The 23,776-nt window shown below is 43.7% G+C and overlaps 2 protein-coding genes across 4 annotated transcripts; one reads left to right on the top strand and one right to left on the bottom strand.

Moving 5' to 3' along the window:
• Window positions 1–329: 329 nt before the first annotated feature.
• Window positions 330–19,617, top strand: LOC120034924 (long-chain-fatty-acid--CoA ligase 4-like). Of its 3 annotated transcripts, none has more exons than XM_038981619.1 (14): window positions 330–396; window positions 2,372–2,874; window positions 3,422–3,599; window positions 4,131–4,240; window positions 5,099–5,237; window positions 5,455–5,605; window positions 12,064–12,187; window positions 12,313–12,384; window positions 12,929–13,068; window positions 13,292–13,464; window positions 13,685–13,948; window positions 14,096–14,210; window positions 14,400–14,557; window positions 18,151–19,617. In XM_038981619.1, exons 2-14 carry the CDS (start codon window positions 2,521–2,523, stop codon window positions 18,306–18,308), a joined length of 2,136 nt encoding a protein of 711 aa, XP_038837547.1. In that variant the 5' UTR covers window positions 330–396; window positions 2,372–2,520; the 3' UTR covers window positions 18,309–19,617. The 3 variants fall into 3 exon arrangements, with proteins under 3 accessions (XP_038837547.1, XP_038837545.1, XP_038837546.1); XM_038981617.1 differs by lacking the exon at window positions 330–396 and adding an exon at window positions 1,621–1,999; XM_038981618.1 differs by lacking the exon at window positions 330–396 and adding an exon at window positions 1,621–2,026.
• Window positions 18,911–23,320, bottom strand: nxt2 (nuclear transport factor 2-like export factor 2). The gene is made up of 4 exons (XM_038981620.1): window positions 23,120–23,320; window positions 20,761–20,847; window positions 20,457–20,601; window positions 18,911–20,034 (listed from the first exon to the last, which is right to left on the bottom strand). The coding sequence occupies exons 1-4, from the start codon at window positions 23,132–23,134 to the stop codon at window positions 19,850–19,852; spliced, it is 432 nt and encodes a 143-aa protein (XP_038837548.1). The 5' UTR covers window positions 23,135–23,320; the 3' UTR covers window positions 18,911–19,849.
• Between the last annotated feature and the right edge of the window lie 456 nt (window positions 23,321–23,776).

The raw sequence follows: 23,776 nt of genomic DNA, 5'->3' as shown, positions 1-23,776 counted from the left end.
GTGGTCAATTTAACAAACATTGTAAAATGTATGTGAATGAATGCCCATTGAGTTTGTTGCAAAAACTTATTTCTGATACAAAGTTGTCCACAGCTTTCAGAACAAACATGATACAATTCATGTTTGACATTGCCTCGCTTTTCAATCATGCAACCAACGGTATACCACTTACATTCCAAGTAATTGAATAACCTAAGTTAGATACATTCAATAATGAAACTAATTTAATGAAGAACCTAAAAGTAAGAATCCCGCTTCGACAGCTCATTGGCCCAATAATATGGAATCAGATGACGTATTGTTTCCGGGTTCCCTTTCTGGCGGAGATCACAAAAGGTTACTTTCGGTCAATTCGTTCGGCAAGAGGGATCGACTGATCGGGTTTGGCTGCTGAAGGTAAGAATGTTGAAAGCTTGCCAGGTAAATGGCTGTCAATTGCTAGCTGGCTGCTGTAATCTTATTAACAATGTAATCCGTACGTAGATAGAGGCTAATTTAAATGGCCAATATAAATATCTGTCTGCATTCATCTCTAACATAGGCGACTGCTAAAATGAAAGCACGTAGAATGTCGATTTTGAAGATCAAAATACGTTTACTTGGAACGTCAGGGAACTGAAACTAGTTATTGTAATGTGTGTGGCCCTCTGGTCTGTCTGTCAAATTTGGGAATTTGAAGAACACAAAGCAGTGTCACTTTCAGTCGTTTTAAAGTGCTTTCGGTTTACCAACAGCCTGGCCTACTCCGAGTAAACAGGGTTGACTTGCACCTGCGTGTAGAGCAAAGTTGTGTTCTCTGTTGATGTGCAAATTTGACTGCAATCAGGTGGCAACTTTTTTTAACCAAATTATGTTTGTGTGTGTGTATACTTTGTGGAACGTTCCAACAGGAAACTGTTCCATAAACATACGGTTGCCAACAAACAATGCATACAAAGTTGTATAGCAGCAGAATAAGATACCGGGTAGGGAGTGGGTTTATTTTAATTACGTTTTTCACTCACCACGTTTATTCCTGAAAAATGTCTGTCCTCACTCTGGTAGCCTATGGACCAACATTAAGAATAAGCTACGCGGTGATTTGATGCCTATTCGGTAGCTAGTTAGCTAGGTCAATTGATCATGCTACTTTGTATGCGTTGTTTGTTGGCAAAATTGTTATTGATTAAGTTTTTGGAAAAGATTCCTGCTCGAACGTTCCACAAATTATACCCACCCGTTGCCTGCTGCTGTATGATGGATGCGTCACATGATATAATCACGACCCATATAAATAGATCGCCTAGTCTCATGCCTAGTCTGGATTCATAAAATGAAAGAAAATAATATTGACCACATTTAGATCATGACTTCTGTGTATGGCAACAACACTGTGACTTCAGCTCTGTGTCTCTCCGGTCCACTTGTCAGTGTGTAGTCCAATCAAAGGATGCTATCCAGGTTTGATGTTTAAGCCTGTTATGATGGCTTAAAGAGCAGTCAGCGTGACCAGGAGTACCCCAGTACTCTGACCCTGATCAGCTCATCGTGGGGTGAGCTGGGAAGATATCATTGGTCGTGACTGGCTCCATCTTCTTCAGTTGGCTGAACTGTGGACATTGGTCAGTGAGTCAACTGGCTACTGGGGCTGGGTCTCAACACTGTGTCGTGGCTTCTTCTCCTCATCTCCTTCAGGAGAGTATACTGGGTGTGTTCCCACAACTTTGCTACCACCTGTCCTGCCCTACTCTGCCAGATCAGGGATCGTGGAGAGGACACAAGGAAAGGAAGCTAGTTAATAAGACACAGCCGGAGTAGCCTATATGAGGACCCAGAGCACAGTAGACTGGGTTGGTTGTTGTTCACAGGGAGAGGTAATTCAGGCATTGGAGGAGTGAAGGCAAAGTTCATTTCCACACTCTGGCTGCACCCTGTCCTCACATAGGACAGCTAACCTAGGGAGCAAGAGGCCAGCACTGGGAGAGAGGTGCCGTGTGTCTATACACATTTGACCATACTTGTGAGTACCAAAAGTCAGCGCAAAACCGTAAGTCAACCAAAATGCAGAGAAGTGAGAACATTTAGCCGGTTCTCACTTGTAAAAAGGCTATTTTAGGGTTAGAGTAAGGGGTTCAGGGAAAATATGATGTTGACTGGGAATCCATTCCCTTTTTAATGAAGCCTCCGGCATGTGACATACTGTAGTAGTAAACTACCATTCCGTGTTGAAACCCTCTTGTCAAAATAACAAGCGGTCTAGAACAGGTAGACAAGAGAATCCTAACCTAATGATGTTATTGATAGATCCAACCTGACCATCACTGCTCTGTCTGTTTTCACTTACCCTTTTCTCACATATATTAACACCTTTTATTTTGTGTTCCAACATTAGGCTTACTCTGTTTGGATTGAGTGGACTTAGAACCAGGCGGCATCAGCCTAAAGTAAGCCCCTACTTGTCTCTGGATCCTTGGCATCGATAAGGCTCATCTCCTCTCCGGTTCACCTGACACCCTGACATTTAAACCCCCCCAATCCAATATGGGTCTCCACCAATCAGAGCTCCACTCCCTGTTCCTCCTCCCCCTCCACCTCGTGGTGTGGCTGTACTCCCTCCTTTCCTTCCTGCCCTGGTACTACCTCACCAGGGCTGGGGAGAAGAGAACCCAGGCCACACGGGTCAAGGCTCGCTCCACCTCCGGCCACTTCGAGGGGCCGTACCGCTGTGTAGACCGCTTCCAGAGCTTGGCCACAGAAGACTTCCCTGGGAAAGACACGCTGGACAAACTGTTCCAGCAAGCCGTACAGCGCTTTGGGGACTCTGACTGTCTAGGGACAAGAGAGGTACTGAGTGAGGAGAATGAGCCCCAGCCCAGCGGAAAGGTCTTTAAGAAGGTAACCTACATGAATACGCCTGTCATAGTGCTACGTACGCCTGTCATAGTGCTACGTACGCCTGCCGTAGTGCTCCTGTAAGTTGCTCTGGATAAGAGCATCTGCTAAATGACTAAAATGTAAAGGTTGTAATGCTACATACGCCTGTCGTAATGCTACATACGGCTGTCATAATGCCGCGTTTACGCGCTAGTCGGAACATTGACATTTTCCGATGTGCTAACTGGTCAAACGTGGCACGTGTATAACTACAACCAGTTAGAAATGTCAGTTTCTTAGTTCCGACTAGCATTTGAACGAGGCGTTAATGCCACACGCCCGGCAGTGCTGCACAGTGCCACAAATGCCTATTGTTGTGCCCAACTCAAATTAAGCTACATATGTCTACATAAAGCTGTCTCTCTTCGCAACACATGATCTTCACCCAGCTCTAGCTGACCTAAAATAAACAAGGAAGTGCACTCCTCCTCTTTTCTAATAGGAGAAGAGCGCCTGCCAAATTACAAACATTCAATCGACTAACATGTGACAGTCTCCTCTCTTGCAGCTGATTCTGGGGAAGTACTGCTGGCTGTCCTACCAGCAGGTAGACTCTGTAGTGAGTTACATGGGCAGTGGGTTGGCAGCACTGGGCCAGCAGCCTAAGAGTATGGTTGCCATCTTCTGTGATACGAGAGCTGAGTGGATGATCTCTGCTCAGGCCTGCTTCAGATACAACTTCCCATGTGAGTACTGTACCCTGAGGCTTCTTCCCAAATGGCACTCGATTCCCTACCTACGTAGTGCACTACTTTTTACCTAAAGTAGTGCACTACATAAGGAATAGGGTGCATTCTGGGAGGAGATGGAAGGCTCAACATGACTAGATGTAGCCAACTAAACAACAGGGCTTTCCAGAACGTTTGATTAATCATAGTCATGTTGGCCTGGTGTTGGGAAATCTATAACATATAAAGATATCTTTAAATAGAGGTACATTGTATTAGATTAGAATGCCTTTTGTACACTAACACTGGAATACATTTTGTTCAGGTCAGCACATAACAAATACATTCATACAAATTCAGAGTACCCTGTCATGTACCCAGTCAGTTCAGTACCCTGTCATGTACCCAATTAACAGAATTGGGATGTACATAATTCAAGAATGTGCCTAATTCCCAATCAGTCCGGGAAGTATTGTGCAAGAATAAGAGATAGAAAATGACCCTAACACAATGTCTAAAGTGCATTGACATTGCTCTGTGTTTACACAGTGGTGACGTTCTATGCGACACTGGGAGAGGAGGCGGTGGTGTTTGGACTGAACGAGACGGGAGTCACACACCTCATCACCAGCGCAGAACTACTGGAGACCAAACTGAAGGTGAGCTAGAACCACCTGACCTAGAACATAGAACTCTAGAATGGCTCAGTTGGGTTGAAACATGGTAGTGCAGCAGAGTTGAGGGTTTGACCGAATGGACAGAATATACACTTGAGTTTACAAAACATGTTTTCTCCATGACATAGACTGACCAGGTGAAAGCTATGATCCCTTATTGATGTCACTTGTTTAATCCACTTCAATCAGTGTAGAAGAAGGGGAGGAAACCGGTTAAATAATTATTTTTAAGCCTTGAGACAATTGAGACATGGATTGTGTTTGTGATATTGAGGGTGAATGGGCAAGACACAAGATTTAAGTGCCTTTGAAACGGGTATGGTAGTAGGTGTCAGGCGCACCGGTTTGTGTAAAGAACTGCAACGCTGCTGGATTTTTCACACAACAGTTTCTCATGTGTATCAAGAATGGTCCACCACCCAAAGGACATCCAGCCAACTTGACACAACTGTGGGAAGCAGTGGAGTCAACATGGGCGAGCATCCCTGTGGAATACTTTCAACACCTTGTAGAGTCCATGTCCTGATGAATTGAGGCTGTTCTGATGGCAAAGGGAGGATGCAACTCAACATTAGGAAGGTGTTCCTAATGTTTCTATACTCAGTAGTAAACGTATGTGTCAACTAGCCTCAATTTTGAGTCCTTCTCATATGTGTTGCAATTGTCTGAGACTATTTGCCAACCGTAGCTAAGTCACGTGTCTGAATTATATATATATATATATATTTTTTTAAATATATATCCAAACTTTCCCAGAGACGCCCTCGGAGAGTGGGGTCACGGACAGGGATGCATTTCTACTAGCTAATTGAACTTTTCTCCTCCCTCTATTCTTCATAGGGTGTTCTCTCTCAGATCCCCAAGCTGAAACACATCATCTCTGTAGACCAGAGGAGGGTCAGTACAGAGGGATACCCACCTGGTCTCGCCATCCACAGCATGGCATCAGTACAGGAGCTGGGGTCACAGCCTGACAACTGTGAGTAACACCAGAGTACTGCATGAGAAACGCTATGAAAATGACACAAGTAATGTTAGAGCATGGTTTTGGTCCATACCAGCACTAAAACACTTGATTTAAACTAATTATCAATATCTTAATTGGCCAAATCGGGTGTGTAAGAGCTGTTGAACCATTGGCTGTGTCTGTTACAGTGAAGTGAGACCTGTTAAACCAACCAATGTCTCTGTTACAGTGGCTAGGCCGGTGGTGAGTCCTCAGCCATCAGACCTGGCTGTAGTGATGTACACCAGTGGTTCTACAGGCAGACCCAAAGGAGTCATGGTCGTCCACAGCAACCTCACCGCTGGAATGACCGGACAGTGTGAACGCATCCCTGGCCTGGGGTGAGTGACAGTTGGGTTTAGTAGTTTTACAGGGGGGAGAATAGGCTCTCTCCCTCCCTGCCTCCTGAGGCACCCCCTTAACCCATAACTCAGGGGTTCTCAAACTTTTTTGATAGCATATTTATCAGGGACCCCCTCATAATCACAACCCAACTCGAGTGAGATACAAAATAGCATACAAGGAGTTTTACTATGATATCGGCAGTGCATTGCCGAACGAACCAAGTATCGGGCCCTGGGAAGGAACATATTAAAGGCGCGCCTCTTGGAATTGGAGAGAACATTTTGCAGTTTTCAAGCGAATTTCCTCTAATTCTATAGATTTTGTCATGGGACAGATTTTTTTTTGTTTTGTTGCAGCTTTAAAGCTAATATCCTGCAATTCTACACATTGTTTCATGAGGCAGAGAACTTTGCAGTTGTTTAAATTACACTGCACTTAAGGAGGGAATACATGACGTATTGATTTGAAAATATTGAATTGGTGGAGTACTGTGGATACCAATATCCCCGTGAGCCTCCCAGGCCCATGTAGCCCAGGGTTAAAAACATAAATTCTAGATTAATATTATTGTATTACACACTGTTAACTTATTCCACGGATCCCTGAGACAAAATTAATTGTTCATTTCAACGACAAAAAAAATGTACCAGTTAAAAGTTTGGACACATGTTCTCATTCAAGGATGTTTCTGTATTTGTACTATTTTCTACCTTTTTCTACAATCATAGTGAAGACATCAAAACTATGAAATAACACATGGAATCATGTAGTAACCAAAAAAGTGTTTAAAAAATCCAAATATATTTGAGGTTCTTCCAATAGCCACCCTTTGCCTTGATGACAGCTTTGCTTTGGCATTCTCTCAACCAGCTTCACCTGGAATGCTTTTTCAACAGTCTTGAAGGAGTTCCCACATATGCTGAGCACTTGTTGGCTGCTTTTCCTTCACTTTGCGGTCCAACTCATCCCAAACCATCTCAATTGAGTTGAGGTCGGTTGATTGTGGAGGCCAGGTCATCTGATGCAGCAATCCATCACTCTCCTTGGTCAAATAGCTCTTACACAGCCTGGAGGTGTGTTGGGTCATTGTCCTGTTAAAAACAAATGGTAGTCCCACTTAGTGCTGGGCGATATGACCAAAATATTATATTATATGGTATTTTGGAAAAAATTGACGGTATTTGACTGTTTTATGTTTTTTAATAATAAAAGTTCTAAATTTGTTTTATGAGTAGTGCGTGACCCTAGGGTGGGAAAATATACATTCTAAGTGATTTCAATGGAATTTTCTCCATTCTGATTGTTTTATACTGTTCAACTTCAACCCCCCAAAAAAGTCATAATTTTCATCAATTTCTGCATTTGAGGTCATTTCCTCACTGCCATGTAGGGCTGCATGATATGGACAAGTAATCTGGGCCATTTTTTTAACCAAATGTTGCAATTGGAATTGCGATTTAAAGCTTAACACTTGGGTTAACTGTTGGAATCATGGGAATAGAATGTCTATTGTAATTATATAGTTAGAATATAATACTGGGCACTTTTAATATGACAACAAATGAAAATGCCAGGGAGAAGTTATTGTGACAGGGTAGGAACTAATGTTTATATAGGGTCCCCTACGAAACACCTAATCTTTGGCTACATTGAATGTTTTCTCTTAGCTACTTCATGTAGCTAACAAATTCTTGCTTTGTGTTTACCTCTTCACTTTAGAAGACACTGTTGCACAAACAACATGCTCATTTTAAGTCTACACAATCACTGGTATTATCAGGCTGTATAGCTAATTATGCTTGCTCTTACTCAGTACATTTTATTAGCTAGCTAGCTAGTGATTAGCGTTAGCGGCTAACAAGATTTAGGAACAACTTGCTAAGAAAATATAAACTAGCTATTTGCAGATGTAAGAAACACAAGCTAATAGTGTAATTATAAAATGCTGGTAGATTTATATTAAGAAGCAAAGTGACAACTGCATCATTGTCATCAACAGTGTTGCATATTCTTATCCGCAGACTCGACAGCCTTGGTTTCTCAAATGACTGCCTCGCCTGGTTCACCAACTACTTCTCTGATAGAGTTCAGTGTGTCAAATCGGAGGGCCTGTTGTCCGGACCTCTGGCAGTCTCTATGGGGGTGCCACAGGGTTAAATTCTCGGGCTGACTCTTCTCTGTATACATCAATGATGTCGCTTTTGCTGCTGGTGATTCTCTGATCCACCTCTACACTGTGCTAACTAAGCTCCAGATGAGCTTCAATGCCATACAACTTTCCTTCCGTGGCCTCCAACTGCTATTAAATGCAAGTAAAACTAAATGCATGCTCTTCAACCGATCGCTGCCCACAACTGCCCGCCTGTCCAGCATCACTACTCTGGACGGTTCTGACCTAGAATATGTGGACAACTACAAATACCTAGGTGTCTGGTTAGACTGTAAACTCTCCTTCCAGACCCACATTAAGCATCTCCAATCCAAAATTAAATCTAGAATCGGCTTCCTATTTTGCAACAAAGCATCCTTCACTCAAGCTACCAAAAGAAAACCCTCGTGAAACTGACTATCCTACCGATCCTCGACTTCGGCGATGTCATTTACAAAATAGCCTCCAACACTCTACTCAGCAAATTGGATGCAGTCTATCACAGTGCCATCCGTTTTGTCACCAAAGCCCCATATACTACCCACCACTGCGACCTGTACGCTCTCGTTGGCTGGCCCTTGCTTCAAACTCGTCGCCAAACCCACTGGCTCATCTCTAAGTCTTTGCTGGTAAAGCCCTGCCTTATCTCAGCTCACTGGTCACCATAGCAGCACCCACCCGCAGTACGCGCTACAAGCAGGTATATTTCACTGGTCACCCCCAAAGCCAATTCCTCTTTGGCCGCCTTTCCTTCCAGTTCTCTGCTGCCAATGACTGGAACAAACTGCAAAAATCGCTGAAGCTGGAGACTGATCTCCCTCACTAACTTCAAGCACCAGCTGTCAGAGCAACTCACAGATCATTGCACCTGTACAGTCGTGGCCAAAAGATTTGAGAATCACACAAATATTAATGTTCAAAGTCTGCTGCCTCAGTTTGTATGATGGCAATTTGCATATACACCAGAATGTTATGAAGAGTTATCAAATTAATTGCAAAGTCCCTCTTTGCCATGCAAATGAACTGAATCCCCAAAAAAAACATTTCCACTGCATTTCAGCCCTGCCACAAAAGGACCAGCTGACATCATGTCAGTGATTCTCTCATTAACACAGGTGTGAGTGTTGACAAGGCTGGAGATCACTCTGTCATGCTGATTGAGGTCGAATAACAGACTGGAAGCTTCAAAAGGAGGGTGGTGCTTGGAATCATTGTTCTTCCTCTGTCAATCATTGTTACCTGCAAGGAAACACGTGCCGTCATCATTGCTTTGCACAAAAGGGCTTCACAGGCAAGGATATTGCTGCCAGTAAGATTGCACCTAAATCAACCATTTATCGGATCATCAAGAACTTCAAGGAGAGCGGTTCAATTGTTGTGAAGAAGGCTTCAGGGCGCCCAAGAAAGTTCAGCAAGCGCCAGGACCGTCTCCTAAAGTTGATTCAGCCGCGTGATCGGGGCACCACCAGTACAGAGCTTGCTCAGGAATGGCAGCAGGCAGGTGTGAGTGCATCTGCACACACAATGAGGCGAAGACTTTTGGAGGATGGCCTGGTGTCAAGAAGGGCAGCAAAGAAGCCACTTCTCTCCAGGAAAAACATCAGGGACAGACTGATATTCTGCAAAAGGTATAGGGATTGGACTGCTGAGGACTGGGGTAAAGTCATTTTCTCTGATGAATCCCTTTTCTGATTGTTTGGGGCATCTGGAAAAAAGCTTGTCCGGAGAAGACCAGGTGAGCGCTACCATCAGTCCTGTGTCATGCCAACAGTAAAGCATCCTGAGACCATTCATGTGTGGGGGTTGCTTCTCAGCCAAGGGAGTGGGCTCACTCACAATTTTGCCTAGGAACACAGCCATGAATCAAGAATGGTACCAACACATCCTCCGAGAGCAACTTCTCCCAACCATCCAGGAACAGTTTGGTGACGAACAATGCCTTTTCCAGCATGATGAGGCACCTTGCCGTAAGGCAAAAGTGATAACTAAGTGGCTTGGGGAACAAAACATCGATATTTTGGGTCCATGGCCAGGAAACTCCCCAGACCTTAATCCCATTGAGAACTTGTGGTCAATCCTCAAGAGGCGGGTGGACAAACAAAAACCCACAAATTCTGACAAACTCCAAGCATAGATTATGCAAGGATGGGCTGCCATCAGTCAGGATGTGGCCCAGAAGTTAATTGACAGCATGCCAGGGCGGATTGCAGAGGTCTTGAAAAAGAAGGGTCAACACTGCAAATATTGACTCTTTGCATCAACTTCATGTAATTGTCAATAAAAGCCTTTGACATTTATGAAATGCTTCTAATTATACTATAATTATTCCATAGTAACATCTGACAAAAATATCTAAAGACACTGAAGCAGCAAACTTTGGAAGTTAATATTTGTCATTCTCAAAACCTTTGGCCACGACTGTACATAGCCCATCCAACTACCTCATCCCCATACTCTATATATTTATTTTGCTCCTTTGCACCCCAGTATCTCTACTTGCACATCTATCCCTCCAGTGTTTAATTGCTATATCGTAATTACCTCGCAACTATGGCCTATTTTATTGCCTTGCCTCCCTTATCTTACCTCATTTGCACACTGTAATATACTTTTTTTTTTATACTGTATTATTGACTATGTTTGTTTATTCCATGTGTAACTCTGTGTTGTATGTGTTGAACTGCTTTGCTTTTTCTTGGCCAGGTTGCAGTTGTAAATGAGAACTTGTTCTCAACTAGCCTACCTGGTGAAATAAATAAAATATGCTGCATTGACCATGCAGAGTGAATGCAAGTGTCGCTTGGTTGAGGAACATCAAATGCGCTCCTCGAGTTAGGGGGCGTGGCTAGGTCTGTGTGGAAAGCGGCATAGAGCGAGTGGAGAGAGATGACTCAAGTAGCAAAGTAAACTATAAAATGGACGTTACACATTGCGTATCACATTTTAACAAACCAAACATTCAAATACCGCTATAGAAGGTAAAGTAAATCCCCAAACCGGTCCGTGCATCAATACCGGGATATCGCAAAAAACGGTATACGCCCAGCCCTAGTCCCACTAAGGGCAAACCAGATGGTATGGTATATCGCTGCAGAATGTTGTGGTAGCCATGCTGGTTAAGTGTGCGTTGAATTCTAAATAAATCACCAACCATCTCACCAGCAAAGCACCATCACACCTCCATGCTTCACGGTGGGAACCACACATGCGGAGATCGTCCGTTCACCTACTCTGCGTCTCACAAAGAAACAGCGGTTGGAACCAAAAATCTAAAATTTGGACTCAACAGAACAAAGGACAGATTTCCACCGTTCTAATATTCATTGCTCGTGTTTCTGCAGCAATTTGACCACGAAGGCCTGATTCCACACAGTCTTCTCTGAACAGTTGATGTTGATGTGTCTGTTACTTGAACTCTGAAGTAGTTATTTGGGCTGCAATTTCTGAGGCTGGTAACTCTAATGAACTTATCCTCTGCAGCAGAGGTCACTCTGGGTCTTCCTTTCCTGTGGCGGTCCTCACGAGAGCCAGTTTCATCATAGGTCTTGATGGTTTTTGCGACTCCACCTTAAGAAACGTTCAAAGTTCTTGAAATGTTCTGGATTGACTGACCTTTCTCTTTAAAGTAATGATGGACTGTCGTTTCTCTTTGCTTATTTGAGCTGTTCTTGCTATAATATGGACTTAGCCCTATTTGGTAAAATAACATCTTCTGTATACCACCCCTACCTTGTCACAACAACTGATTGGCTCAAACGCATTAAGGAAAGAAATTCTACAAATTAACTTTAACAAGGCACACCTGTTAATTGAAATGGATTCAGGGTGACTTACCTCATGAAGCTGGTTGAGAGAATGCCAAGAGTGTGCAAAGCTGTCAAGGCAAAGGGTGGCTACTTTCAAGAATATCAAATCTCAATATATATTTTGCTTTGTTTAAAACTTACTACATGATTCCATATGTTATTTCATAGTTTTGGTGTCTTCACTATTATTCTACAATGTAGAAAATAGTAAAAATAAAGAAAAACCCTTGAATGAGTTAGGACACACCAACGTTTGACTGGTACCGTATACCTGTCTGCAGACCCCACTTTGAGAACCCCTGCTCTAACTGTATTCCTAACCCTGTTCTTTGCCCCTGACCTAACTTCACATAGGTTATGTACCTGCTCTCTATAAACCTTACTCTAACCCCTGACCCCATGCAGTATTATAATATATCTGTTCTCTGTTCAAAAGACTCCTAAATAGCCTACCTGCCCTTAAACCTCTGACCCTAATGCTAACCATGTTCTCTCTCAGGCCTAAAGACACCTACATAGCCTACCTGCCTCTGGCCCATGTTTTGGAAATGACAGCAGAAATCTCTTGCATGGCGTACGGCTGTCCCATCGGTTACTCCTCCCCTCAGACACTCTCTGACCAGGTAATGAACGCTTGATTTAATCAGTGGTTCCCCTGTTATTCTGTCTGCATACTGTCACTGAAGATAATTAAAGCCTCTTCGTTCAGTCCTATGTTGATGCCCTCTCTTCTCCTCTCTCTCTCCAGTCCACTAAGATAAAGAAAGGAAGTAGAGGAGACAGCTCTGTGCTGAAACCAACTCTAATGGCTGCTGTACCGGTAAGACAACTGTCGTGGAAATTCAGTACTGAGAGAGACTTGGTCATTTCTTTGAACAATCATCTTTATTTAATATCGATTTAATTATTGCAATAAGAAACCATCAGCCCAACAGTCTTGACTGTTAGACTAACTAATAATGAAAAAACAGACATCTTATATAGGATTACTAAAATGTTTAGTCATGCAGATCAAGGGGCATCATAAGCCACCCTGGGCTCATCCTGTCTATCTGCACCTGGTTATCTTAACCCCTGGCCTAATTTCCCAGATGCCAGGATGTCTAAGAACCATTGTGGCCTTTGTTCTACTCCTCTCTATCCCAGTTACAACCACTCCACATCCTGTCTGGAATGTTTTATCACCAAGTCAATCAATTGTCAGCTCAAACCCCACAGGCCCAACTCAAACCACAGACACAGATTAGAGGGTACTCATCAACCCTTATTTGATGCATAAACAGTATTATAACAATCTTGTCACTTTTTTCTGTCACACAACACATCTGTCTGGTCTACTGTACCGTTTTTGTTTGTTTGAACAGGAAATTCTGGACCGCATCAATAAGAATGTGATGAGTAAGGTTGGGGAGATGAGTTACATTCAGAGGACGCTGTTCAACCTGGGATACAACTACAAACTGGAGCAGGTCAAGAGGGGTTACGATGCTCCTCTCTGCAACGTGTAACAACATTTTATACCTTGCTAACATGTGATATCTAGTAGTAGTAAAATGTGTTTTCTGACGATCACATTAACCTAGAGAATAAGTATTATTCGCATGTTAAATGATTGTGTAAATCACCTAGAATAACCACACATGTATCCAGATAGGGAATCATACATTAAACAGAAGTATTAGTTTTAGTGTATTAGTGTGTGTTTACAGTTCTGTGTGTGTGTCTAGGCTGCTGTTCAGTAAGGTGCGCAAGTTGCTGGGCGGCAGGGTGAGGCTGATGTTGTCTGGAGGGGCTCCGCTTTCCTCTGCCACACAGAGGTTTATGAACATATGTTTCTGCTGTCCTGTGGGCCAGGGGTACGGACTGACGGAAACCTGTGGAGCTGGCACCATCACCGAGGGTAAGGGAAAAGGGGATACCTAGTCAGTTGTCCAACTGGATGTATTCAACTGAAATGTGTCTTCTGCATTTAACCCAACCCCTCTGAATCAGAGAGGTGCAGGGGGCTGCATGTCTTCGGGGCCCCGGGAGGGTATGGAGTGAGGAGGGCGGGTAGTATGGAAAGCCTTTGCTTTACCTGTATAACTAAAGGTTGTGTTTCCTCTATTCCCCCTGTCCAGTGGCAGACAACAGCACGGGTAGAGTTGGAGCTCCTGTCATCTGCTGTGAGATCCGACTCAGGGACTGGCTGGAGGGAGGCTACACCAATCAGGACAAACCTCACCCCCGAGGGGAGATTCTGATTGGAGGGCCTAACATCACTATGGGTTACTATAGGAACGAGAGTAATGGCCAGGACTTCTTTGTGGACGAGAAGGGTCAGAGGTGGTTCTGTACAGGAGACATAGGAGAGATCCACCCTGACGGATGTCTGCAGATAGTGGGTGTGTAACGGGTGTGCGTTGGAGGATTTTCTCATTGTCCATCATAGGCATATACATTCTAATCTAGTGGCTAAAAATTAAAAGCATCTGTAAATTAATTTAAAGCAATATCTTGCATTGTGGCGTGTGTGTGTTATTGCTCGTTAGATCGTAAGAAGGATCTAGTGAAGCTCCAGGCTGGGGATTACGTCTCTCTGGGGAAAGTAGAAGCTGCTCTGAAGAACTGCTCCCTCATCGACAACATCTGTGCTTATGCTAACAGGTGAGCCCTAGCCCAGTTTTACCTCTCAGACCCTAGTGGTAGAGGTTTACATTTGCAGAGTGTGAACTGGTCTTAGATCTGTGCTTACTGGCAACATGTAACTCCAGTTATCTCTGATCTCAGCCTATATGGGTGCTTCTAACCCATGAACTCTGACATTGGATCCATTCTTACCTCTAACCCCTGCAGTGAGCAGAACTATGTGATCAGTGTTGTGGTACCCAACCAGAAGATGTTGACTGAGCTGGCTAGACAGAGGGGAGTGAAAGGGAGCTGGGAGGAGGTGTGCACCCACCCTGCCATGGAGAAGGAGGTGCTGAAGGAGATCAAAGAGGTGGCCACTTCAAGTAAGAACCCCTGGGTCCTATTCATTAGAGCATACCGTAGCAAAACGTTTGGCAACATAAACAAGGGTTCAGTCTGTTTTCTTACGTTTGGTCTAGTGAATACAACCCTGATGTCTATTAGATTGATTTAGATGTTTGGATTGATTTCGTCTCACTGGGCAGGTTTCCATCGACCCAGGTTCATGTGACAATGTCAAAATGATTGCGGCGTATAATGTAAATGGAAAACGTAGGATACATTTTCTAAAGAACTAATACATTTTTATGTTTTACAGGCAGATTTTTCTATTGTCGAACTTGTTTTATTGCGACAAATAAAGTTTTTCTAATAAATTATGATGGCCAGATAATATTGAGCGTATGTCATTCGAGGCTGCTCAGAGGAGGAAGGGGAGGACCATCCTCAGTGAATTTCATAAAAATGAAAATTGTAAAACATTTAAAGTTACCCTTTTTAGATAACTACTAAATATAATCACATCACCAAACAATTGATTAAAACACATTTGGCAATGAAGGTATACAAGTAGCATCAACAGCACTCTGTCGGGTAGCAGCATGGTGTAGCTGGAGGACAGCTAGCATCAACAGCACTCTGTAGGGTAGCACCATGGTGTAGCTGGAGGACAGCTAGCATCAACAGCACTCTGTAGGGTAGCACCATGGTGTAGCTGGAGGACAGCTAGCATCAACAGCACTCTGTAGGGTAGCACCATGGTGTAGCTGGAGGACAGCTAGCATCAACAGCACTCTGTAGGGTAGCACCATGGTGTAGCTGGAGGACAGCTAGCATCAACAGCACTCTGTAGGGTAGCACCATGGTGTAGCTGGAGGACAGCTAGCATCAACAGCACTCTGTAGGGTAGCACCATGGTGTAGCTGGAGGACAGCTAGCATCAACAGCACTCTGTAGGGTAGCACCATGGTGTAGCTGGAGGACAGCTAGCATCAACAGCACTCTGTAGGGTAGCAGCATTGTGTAGCTGGAGGACAGCTAGCATCAACAGCACTCTGTAGGGTAGCACCATGGTGTAGCTGGAGGACAGCTAGCATCAACAGCACTCTGTAGGGTAGCACCATGGTGTAGCTGGAGGACAGCTAGCATCAACAGCACTCTGTAGGGTAGCACCATGGTGTAGCTGGAGGACAGCTAGCATCAACAGCACTCTGTAGGGTAGCACCATGGTGTAGCTGGAGGACAGCTAGCATCAACAGCACTCTGTAGGGTAGCAGCATGGGGTAGCTGGAGGACAGCTAGCATCCGTCATCCTCTGGGTACATTGACTTCAATACAAAACCTAGGAGTCTCATGGTTCTCTCCCCATTCCATAGACTTACACATTATGACAGGCTGGAGGACATCCTCCGGAAGTTATCAGAGCACTGGCAGCATGAACTGACATGTTGTCCACCCAATCAAAGGACCAGAGAATTAATTACTTAAAGCATAATCTAGTACTGAACGCATAAGCTTCTTCCACTTACTTAGCTAGCTAGTTTAGCATACTGAAACACCCTGCTCAAACAGAGGGATGATATGTTAGCTAGCTGTCTGACCTAACGAACACAACACTGGAACTCTTCCAAGTCAAGGTAAGCTTTTAGTAATACCAATCTATTGCCACCGGACCCGCCGGTGTAACTGCTTACTGACTGTACACTAACGTTACTGCATGATTGTAGTGGGTTTACTAACGTGTTAGCTCTATTAGCTGACTATGATGTTACTTTAGCATTTTTATTTTATTTTACCCGGTAAGTTGACTGAGAACACATTCTCATTAACAGCAATGACCTGGGGAATAGTTACAGGGGAGAGGAGGGGGATGAATGAGCCAATTGTAAACTGGGGAAGATTAGAGGACCGTGATGGTATGAGGGCCAGATTGGGAATTCAGTCAGGACAGCAGGGTTAACACCCCTACTCCTCTTACGATAAATGCCATGGCATCTTTAGTGACCAGAGGCAGGACACCCGGTTAAAGTCCCATCCGAAAGAGGGCACACTACACAGTGCAATGCACCCAATCACTGCCCTGGTGCATTGGGATATAATTATTTTTTCCTTCTGGCCCTCCAACGCCACTTCAGCAGCATGCACGTTGTCAACAATACTATGGTGACAACGATGCAGGTTGTGTGTAGCGGTTTGGCTTGGAAAGTTTTGTTTTTTCTCACCTGGTCACATACAGCTGCTGTGCATTTGAAGTCAAGTGAAGGGGTAGAAGGAGGAGAGCGCATAGAAGAAATACAACGTGGCTGTTATGAAAGTGAACTGCATTTGAGTGATCAAGGGTGTATTCATTCCGCCGATTTATATTAAGACTTTTCATAAAGGGAAGCAAACGTAACAAAACTGGGATAAACATGACCTGAATTTGTACAAGAACTCTCGTTTGCAACTGCTGGACTGATTACATCCTAGATCAGCTAGATGCAGGCAAGAGTGTGCAATGTGATATTGAATATCTGTCTGTTGCCTCAAATTTCTCTTGACCTGTGTGCAGGGTATAGGGAAAATAAGAGTATCATATAGAAGCCTAAACCTATCAATGTTACATTGAACTGGGTGAATGGAATATGAATGAGTCATCCAATATGTTGTAATATAAATAAGGCCATGCTCATGAAAGTGTCCTCCATCATAAACGGCACTGACCGTTTAAAGCACAACTCATTTAATTCTAAATGCCTACTGCTTGAAAAATCTATTTATTCAACAATGTGTTTCTTGACTTTCAAAAATGCCTGAATTGGTTCACATTGCAATTTCACCATCAAATTGTTTCAGACCAGCTAGGCCAAGTTATCGCCACAGTGTAAGTAGACACATGAGAATTACTGTATTAGAATATGGCAAATATTAGTCAATTCTTGCATTCTATCCATAGTGTTTTTTTTCAGGGTCCCTGAGATGTTAAAGATAGATAGGTGGGCAGGGCATTAAGTACCACAGTATAACCCATAAAACCTAGCGGTCAAACGGGGATATGGTTCCATTCATGTTTTTTTTCCATAGGGGATTTTAGAATGTTAAAACAAGGTCTGTGTTTTGTGCAGGCTTACCCTGGGAGGACATTTTGAGAACTGTGAATCTCTAGGACAAGGTGACTTATCAATATAGTAGCCTGTATTTATCCCCCAAAAATTGTAATGCTAATGTGGCTATCATAAAGAATAGAGCTAGTCACCTTGTCCGAGAGAGCGTTACCCTGGTGTGATGTTTTGATAACTGTGTAAGTCTACACAAAAAGCAGCCCTTAAGTGTTTCTAAAATCCCCATTGGGAAAAATGAATGGTTGAAAAAGGATTGGAACCATTTCCCTGTTTGACAGCTAGGTTTTGTGGGGCTACTACCCAGGATGTTGCCAATTTGCCTAATAGGATAATTGAAACACTTTAACCACATTTTTATTCGACAAGTGTTTATATAGGTGTGACGTTCAAGGGAAATGCATCATGGCAGACAATTGTTGCAACAAATTTCTATGCAAACTTAAATGTCGACAAAAAAATAAATGGACAAGTTAATGGAACACAGATTTTGTAATGACCTTCCCCTCTCTTTACATCACCTTCCTTCTCCCTCCTAGTTAAACTACAGAGGTTTGAGATCCCAGTCAAGGTACACCTCAGCCCAGAGCCCTGGACCCCTGAGACAGGACTGGTGACTGATGCCTTCAAGCTGAAGAGAAAAGAGTTAAAGAACCACTATCTCCAACACATAGAGAGGATGTATGGGAGGCCGTAATGTAATGACCTACAACTTCACCTAATGCTCATAGGCCTCTGGTCAAAAGTAGTGCACTATATAGGGAATAGGGTTCCAGGCCTTGAGAGGTGCAGGGTGTGCAGGCTTTCGCTCAGCCCTGCTGTAACATTTGATTTCAGCTAATCAAGGTCTTGGTTACAAGCAGCCAATTAGTTGAATTTGGTGTTAAGAGTAGGGCTGGAGCAAAAGCATCCACACTGTGTAGCTGTTCGAGTAGGGTTGGCTACTCCTGACCTAAGCCAAAGTCGCCAACGTTCTGCTGTTTATGTAGCCTCAGTCGGTACCAGTCAGGTTTCTGCTTCAGCTGACTTTGTCGTCTTGTGACACCCTATTCCCTATGCCATACACTGCTTCTGATCAGAGTCCTATGTGCTCTGGTCAAAAGTAGTGAACTGTAAAGGGAATAATTTGGGATGCAGCTCTAGTGTTGTTCAACAAACTGTTCGATACCCAGGCTACTGTTCTGTGTGTAAAGAATATCCCTATTAGACAGTTATTTGTGCTAATGATGTACTTGTAGAAAAACATTGCACTCAAGCACGTCCAGTTCTGCCCTCAACTTGTCATTAGAAGACACAGTCTGAACTGTAGATGGTAAATTATTTATTGGGAAATCAAACTTGAAGCTGATCCAGCATTTATAGAAATGTATGTTTATAGAAAAGTCCACTACTTTCACCGACAAACAAAAGGAACATTGAGGAAAGGGAAACATTTAGTCAACGCTTACCTGCCATTCCAGCCTAAGCTTTGTAACGGATGTATTTTTGAATGTCTGTATTTCTCGCTGTGTTCTGTAAATACTTATTTCTCATGTTATGTAGTTGGGTTCTGCTGCCCTCTAGTGGTAAAATGGCAGTATCGACATTACTGTGCCTTTCCCTGCTCTCACTTCCCAGTGTCTGTTAAATTTGGTTATTTATTTAGAAGCATGTTAGCCAAGGTATATTGTAAAACTAAATAAGCATTGACTATACCAAATGTTTTGCTTTTGTTGCACCAAACGTCACTCAGGAAACTTAAAATAGCTATTTAATATTATTTGGCCAGGAGGATAGACTGCATGGGCAATAGCAATTGATGTTTTTACCTGAATAGTCAAAGCAATGTTGTGAAAATATTAGTATCCTCGTCATAACAAAAAGGTCTGTAATTAACATTTGAGGTCTGTAATTAACATTTGAGTCCATTTCTTTCTCCAACTACTGTGTGAAAAATGGTTACTTATTCAGTTCTGGGGGTCACATGCTTTAGAGGACATTGGTGAATAAAAATGTTTTGTATTTGACTTTGTGCCTAAAGTCTTTTGTACTAAAAAAAAGAAGTATAACTTTGAAGAAAGTGGGCTGTAGCAGATTTACCAACTATAAGACGGTACATAACTGGTAAACTTTTATAAAAATCTTAAAGCAGGGTTGTACTCATCAGTCACCATACAAACTTGTCATTGTAGCCCGTTGCAATTTGTTTTGCTATTGTGTGCCCAAATGAATATGACCCTGAAAACATTAAAGTAGCCCTCAGCTACTCCAGTCCTGGAAGCGGAAACAGTCACTGGCAATCTTCCAGACAGGCTGGTCACTGGTGGGTGAGGCCTGGGCTGTGAGGAGGAAGTTCTGATTGAAGTAGCGCTGCTTTTGACCGTCAAACTTCACCTGTCCTGCCGTCACCACCAGCAGCGTGGTCTGGCCCTGCGTTGCCTGCTCTGTATGGGAATATAAGGAGGGGAAAATGGTGTTGGCCTCTTTCCACAAACCGTTTCTCTATTGTGTGATCAGGATGGTGGAACGAGGCAAAAATTAACTACTATATATTTTGGGTTGCAAATGTCAGTATTATACATTTTTAGGAAGGTGAATTTTTACCATCAATGAATCCAAGCTTATCAAAAAACAGGATTACAGTCTAATTGCCAAATATGAGTCAGAAGCATTTCTAAATGAGGATATCATATAAAGACGTACATGCTGTTTAGTGTCAACAATATAATTGGGTCTATATTTACCTCCATTAAAGCATGTTTTCCCCCATGTTTTAATTGAATGTGCAATATGAGTCAATCATTGTTTACATTGTAACTGAATAAATCCCAGTTTTGAAAATTATAATTGTGGGAAAGAATCTCACCATGCACTGGCTGACAGTCCAGAGTCTGGATACTGAACTCGCTGGAGGGAAGTGACTCAAAGAACTCTCCAAGAGCAACCTGCCCTGACACAGCATTCCCGTTCCAAACCAGGGTCGCTTTGTCCAGGTAGAGCCGCATCAAGTTCTGGGGAAAGATCAACAGTAGGGAGTTAGCTATCAACAGATTTTTTTTTAAGGAACCCACAAAGTGTTTTCCAAAGTAGGGATACCAAGGGAGGTGATTGTACCTATGTAACCAGTATGGTTGAGTGCATTCACACAGCCCAGATGAATCAGTACCTACCCTTCTTTTCTTGTCCATGCAGTCATAATATATGTTGGTGAACTCCTCTGAATACCTGCATGATGCGTCAACGTGGGTCCTGAAATCCTAGAGAAGGGACAAGAGGTGTGATTGAATGACAGCCATTGACAACTTGGTCAATATAGAGATATGCCTTAGATTTTTTTTGCGGGAGGGAAATAGATGATAGAATTACATTTCAGAAATAATTTACTTCAATAGAATCTGAGTCGGACCACAGCGATCCTGCCGCTGTGTTACAGCAAGGGTGGGCAACATGCGAGCCCATTCAATCTGGCCGGGTGGGGGATTTTGGGTAAAAAAACAAGACACTCCAGGCCACTCTTGAATGTCTAAAACTAGATAGACGTTATAATGGGACTTTTTTTGGCCCACAAATTGATTTCGACTCTGCTGAATTTTGAAATCACTTGATGGTTGCCCACCCCTAAGTTACAGGGAAACCAGTCGTCCTCAGGTCTAATTAAAATGATGGCATAGGTGGTAATTGTGCACTTGCGCTGTAAGGCTGTCACTAGGTAGCAGTTCACCATGATGAAGGCCTGTAGTTAGGTAGCAGTTCACCATGATGAAGGCCTGTAGGTAGGTAGGTGGCAGTTCACCATGATGAAGGCCTGTAGTTAGGTAGCAGTTCACCATGATGAAGGCCTGTAGGTAGGTAGGTGGCAGTTCACCATGATGAAGGCCTGTAGTTAGGTAGCAGTTCACCATGATGAAGGCCTGTAGTTAGGTAGCAGTTCACCATGATGAAGGCCTGTAGGTAGGTAGGTGGCAGTTCACCATGATGAAGGCCTGTAGTTAGGTAGCAGTTCACCATGATGAAGGCCTGTAGGTAGGTAGCAGTTCACCATGATGAAGGCCTGTAGGTAGGTGGCAGTTCACCATGATGAAGGCCTGTAGGTAGGTAGGTGGCAGTTCACCATGATGAAGGCCTGTAGGTAGGTGGGTGGCATTTCACCATGATGAAGGCCTGTAGGTAGGTGGGTAGCAGTTCACCATGATGAAGGCCTGTAGGTAGGTGGCAGTTCACCATGATGAAGGCCTGTAGGTAGGTGGCAGTTCACCATGATGAAGGCCTGTAGGTAGGTAGCAGTTCACCATGATGAAGGCCTGTAGGTAGGTAGGTGGCAGTTCACCATGATGAAGGCCTGTAGGTAGGTGGGTGGCATTTCACCATGATGAAGGCCTGTAGGTAGGTAGGTGGCAGTTCACCATGATGAAGGCCTGTAGGTAGGTGTGTGGCAGTTCACCATGATGAAGGCCTGTAGGTAGGTAGGTGGCAGTTCACCATGATGAAGGCCTGTAGGTAGGTAGGTGGCAGTTCACCATGATGAAGGCCTGTAGGTAGGTGGGTGGCATTTCACCATGATGAAGGCCTGTAGGTAGGTAGGTGGCAGTTCACCATGATGAAGGCCTGTAGGTAGGTGTGTGGCAGTTCACCATGATGAAGGCCTGTAGGTAGGTGTGTGGCAGTTCACCATGATGAAGGCCTGTAGGTAGGTAGGTGGCATTTCACCATGATGAAGGCCTGTAGGTAGGTAGGTGGCAGTTCACCATGATGAAGGCCTGTAGGTAGGTAGGTGGCAGTTCACCATGATGAAGGCCTGTAGGTAGGTAGGTGGCAGTTCACCATGATGAAGGCCTGTAGGTAGGTAGGTGGCAGTTCACCATGATGAAGGCCTGTAGGTAGGTAGCAGTTCACCATGATGAAGGCCTGTAGGTAGGTAGGTGGCAGTTCACCATGATGAAGGCCTGTAGGTAGGTGGGTGGCATTTCACCATGATGAAGGCCTGTAGGTAGGTAGGTGGCAGTTCACCATGATGAAGGCCTGTAGGTAGGTAGGTGGCAGTTCACCATGATGAAGGCCTGTAGGTAGGTGGCAGTTCCAGTGCCTGTAGGCCTTCACCATGTTAAACTGCAGCCTTGCCTGGCATGAATTTATTTACTTTTTGTGTGGGTAAGTATGTAGGGAGGGAGGGAGAGGGGGTGTACGCTGTGTCAATTGATTCTATGAATTTATGTGGAAGCAGCAGCACTCTATTATGCAAGTCAAATTACCCCTCAGGGACAATAAATTATATCATAACTAACAGTGTTGCTGGTTCTAACCAATGGTGTATATATGAATCACTGGTTCAAACCCAGCTTCACTGTCCGATCACGTTGGCTGCATTGGTGGCCCCAGTGGCTTTTGTGAACAGTACACCGCTGTTCACATGTAGGGTTTGTAGTGTAGCTAGGTGTCTACAAATATATAACCAACAACTAAAAACGTAACTACAATAAAGAACACATGAGGTTAGCTTATTGTAGTTAGATAGCTAGAAGATAAACTTACAACTGTTGCAGCCATCGCTGTAGACTTTTTGTTGTCTTTCCTCGTCGTCAAACGGACAGGCAATTTCTACATTTGAGGGATATCAAAACACCACAGCATTCAACTTCAAAAGCACGATGTTAATGAAAATGTGTGTGATTCAAAATAATGTTTTTGTCGACGAGCGTGTGGTGTAAATACTTCCGCTGGTCATAGATAATGTTTCTTCAAAATAAAAGTTATTTGCGATGAACGTTACTTTAATTTAACGCTTGCTTGGGGGGGGGGGGGGGTTGGCAGATCGCACCCAACGTGTATACAGCGCCACCTACTGTATTGGAGTGTGAGGCCAGTCACGGCCTATTTTCATTAAATTCTCTTCGTTAGTCCTGTTCCTCTAAGAAAGTGAAATAGAGCCCTGAAATCCACTTCCCTCCATTTTCCTCCCTTCACTGCACCACCCAAACCCCGTGAAGCCGTTCTAACCCTTTCACACAATCTCCTTATCTACCTCATACTGTTCACATGCTCCACTCATCACACAGACCTGTTTCATGTCTCCCTATCTACCTCATACAGTTCACATGCTCCACTCATCACACAGACCTGTTTCATGTCTCCCTATCTACCTCATACTGTTCACATGCTCCACTCATCACACAGACCTGTTTCATGTCT

This window comes from Salvelinus namaycush, chromosome 42 (genome assembly GCF_016432855.1).
Source record: "Salvelinus namaycush isolate Seneca chromosome 42, SaNama_1.0, whole genome shotgun sequence".
Classification (NCBI taxonomy): domain Eukaryota; kingdom Metazoa; phylum Chordata; class Actinopteri; order Salmoniformes; family Salmonidae; genus Salvelinus; species Salvelinus namaycush.
This window is presented reverse-complemented; position numbering and strand designations above follow the sequence as displayed.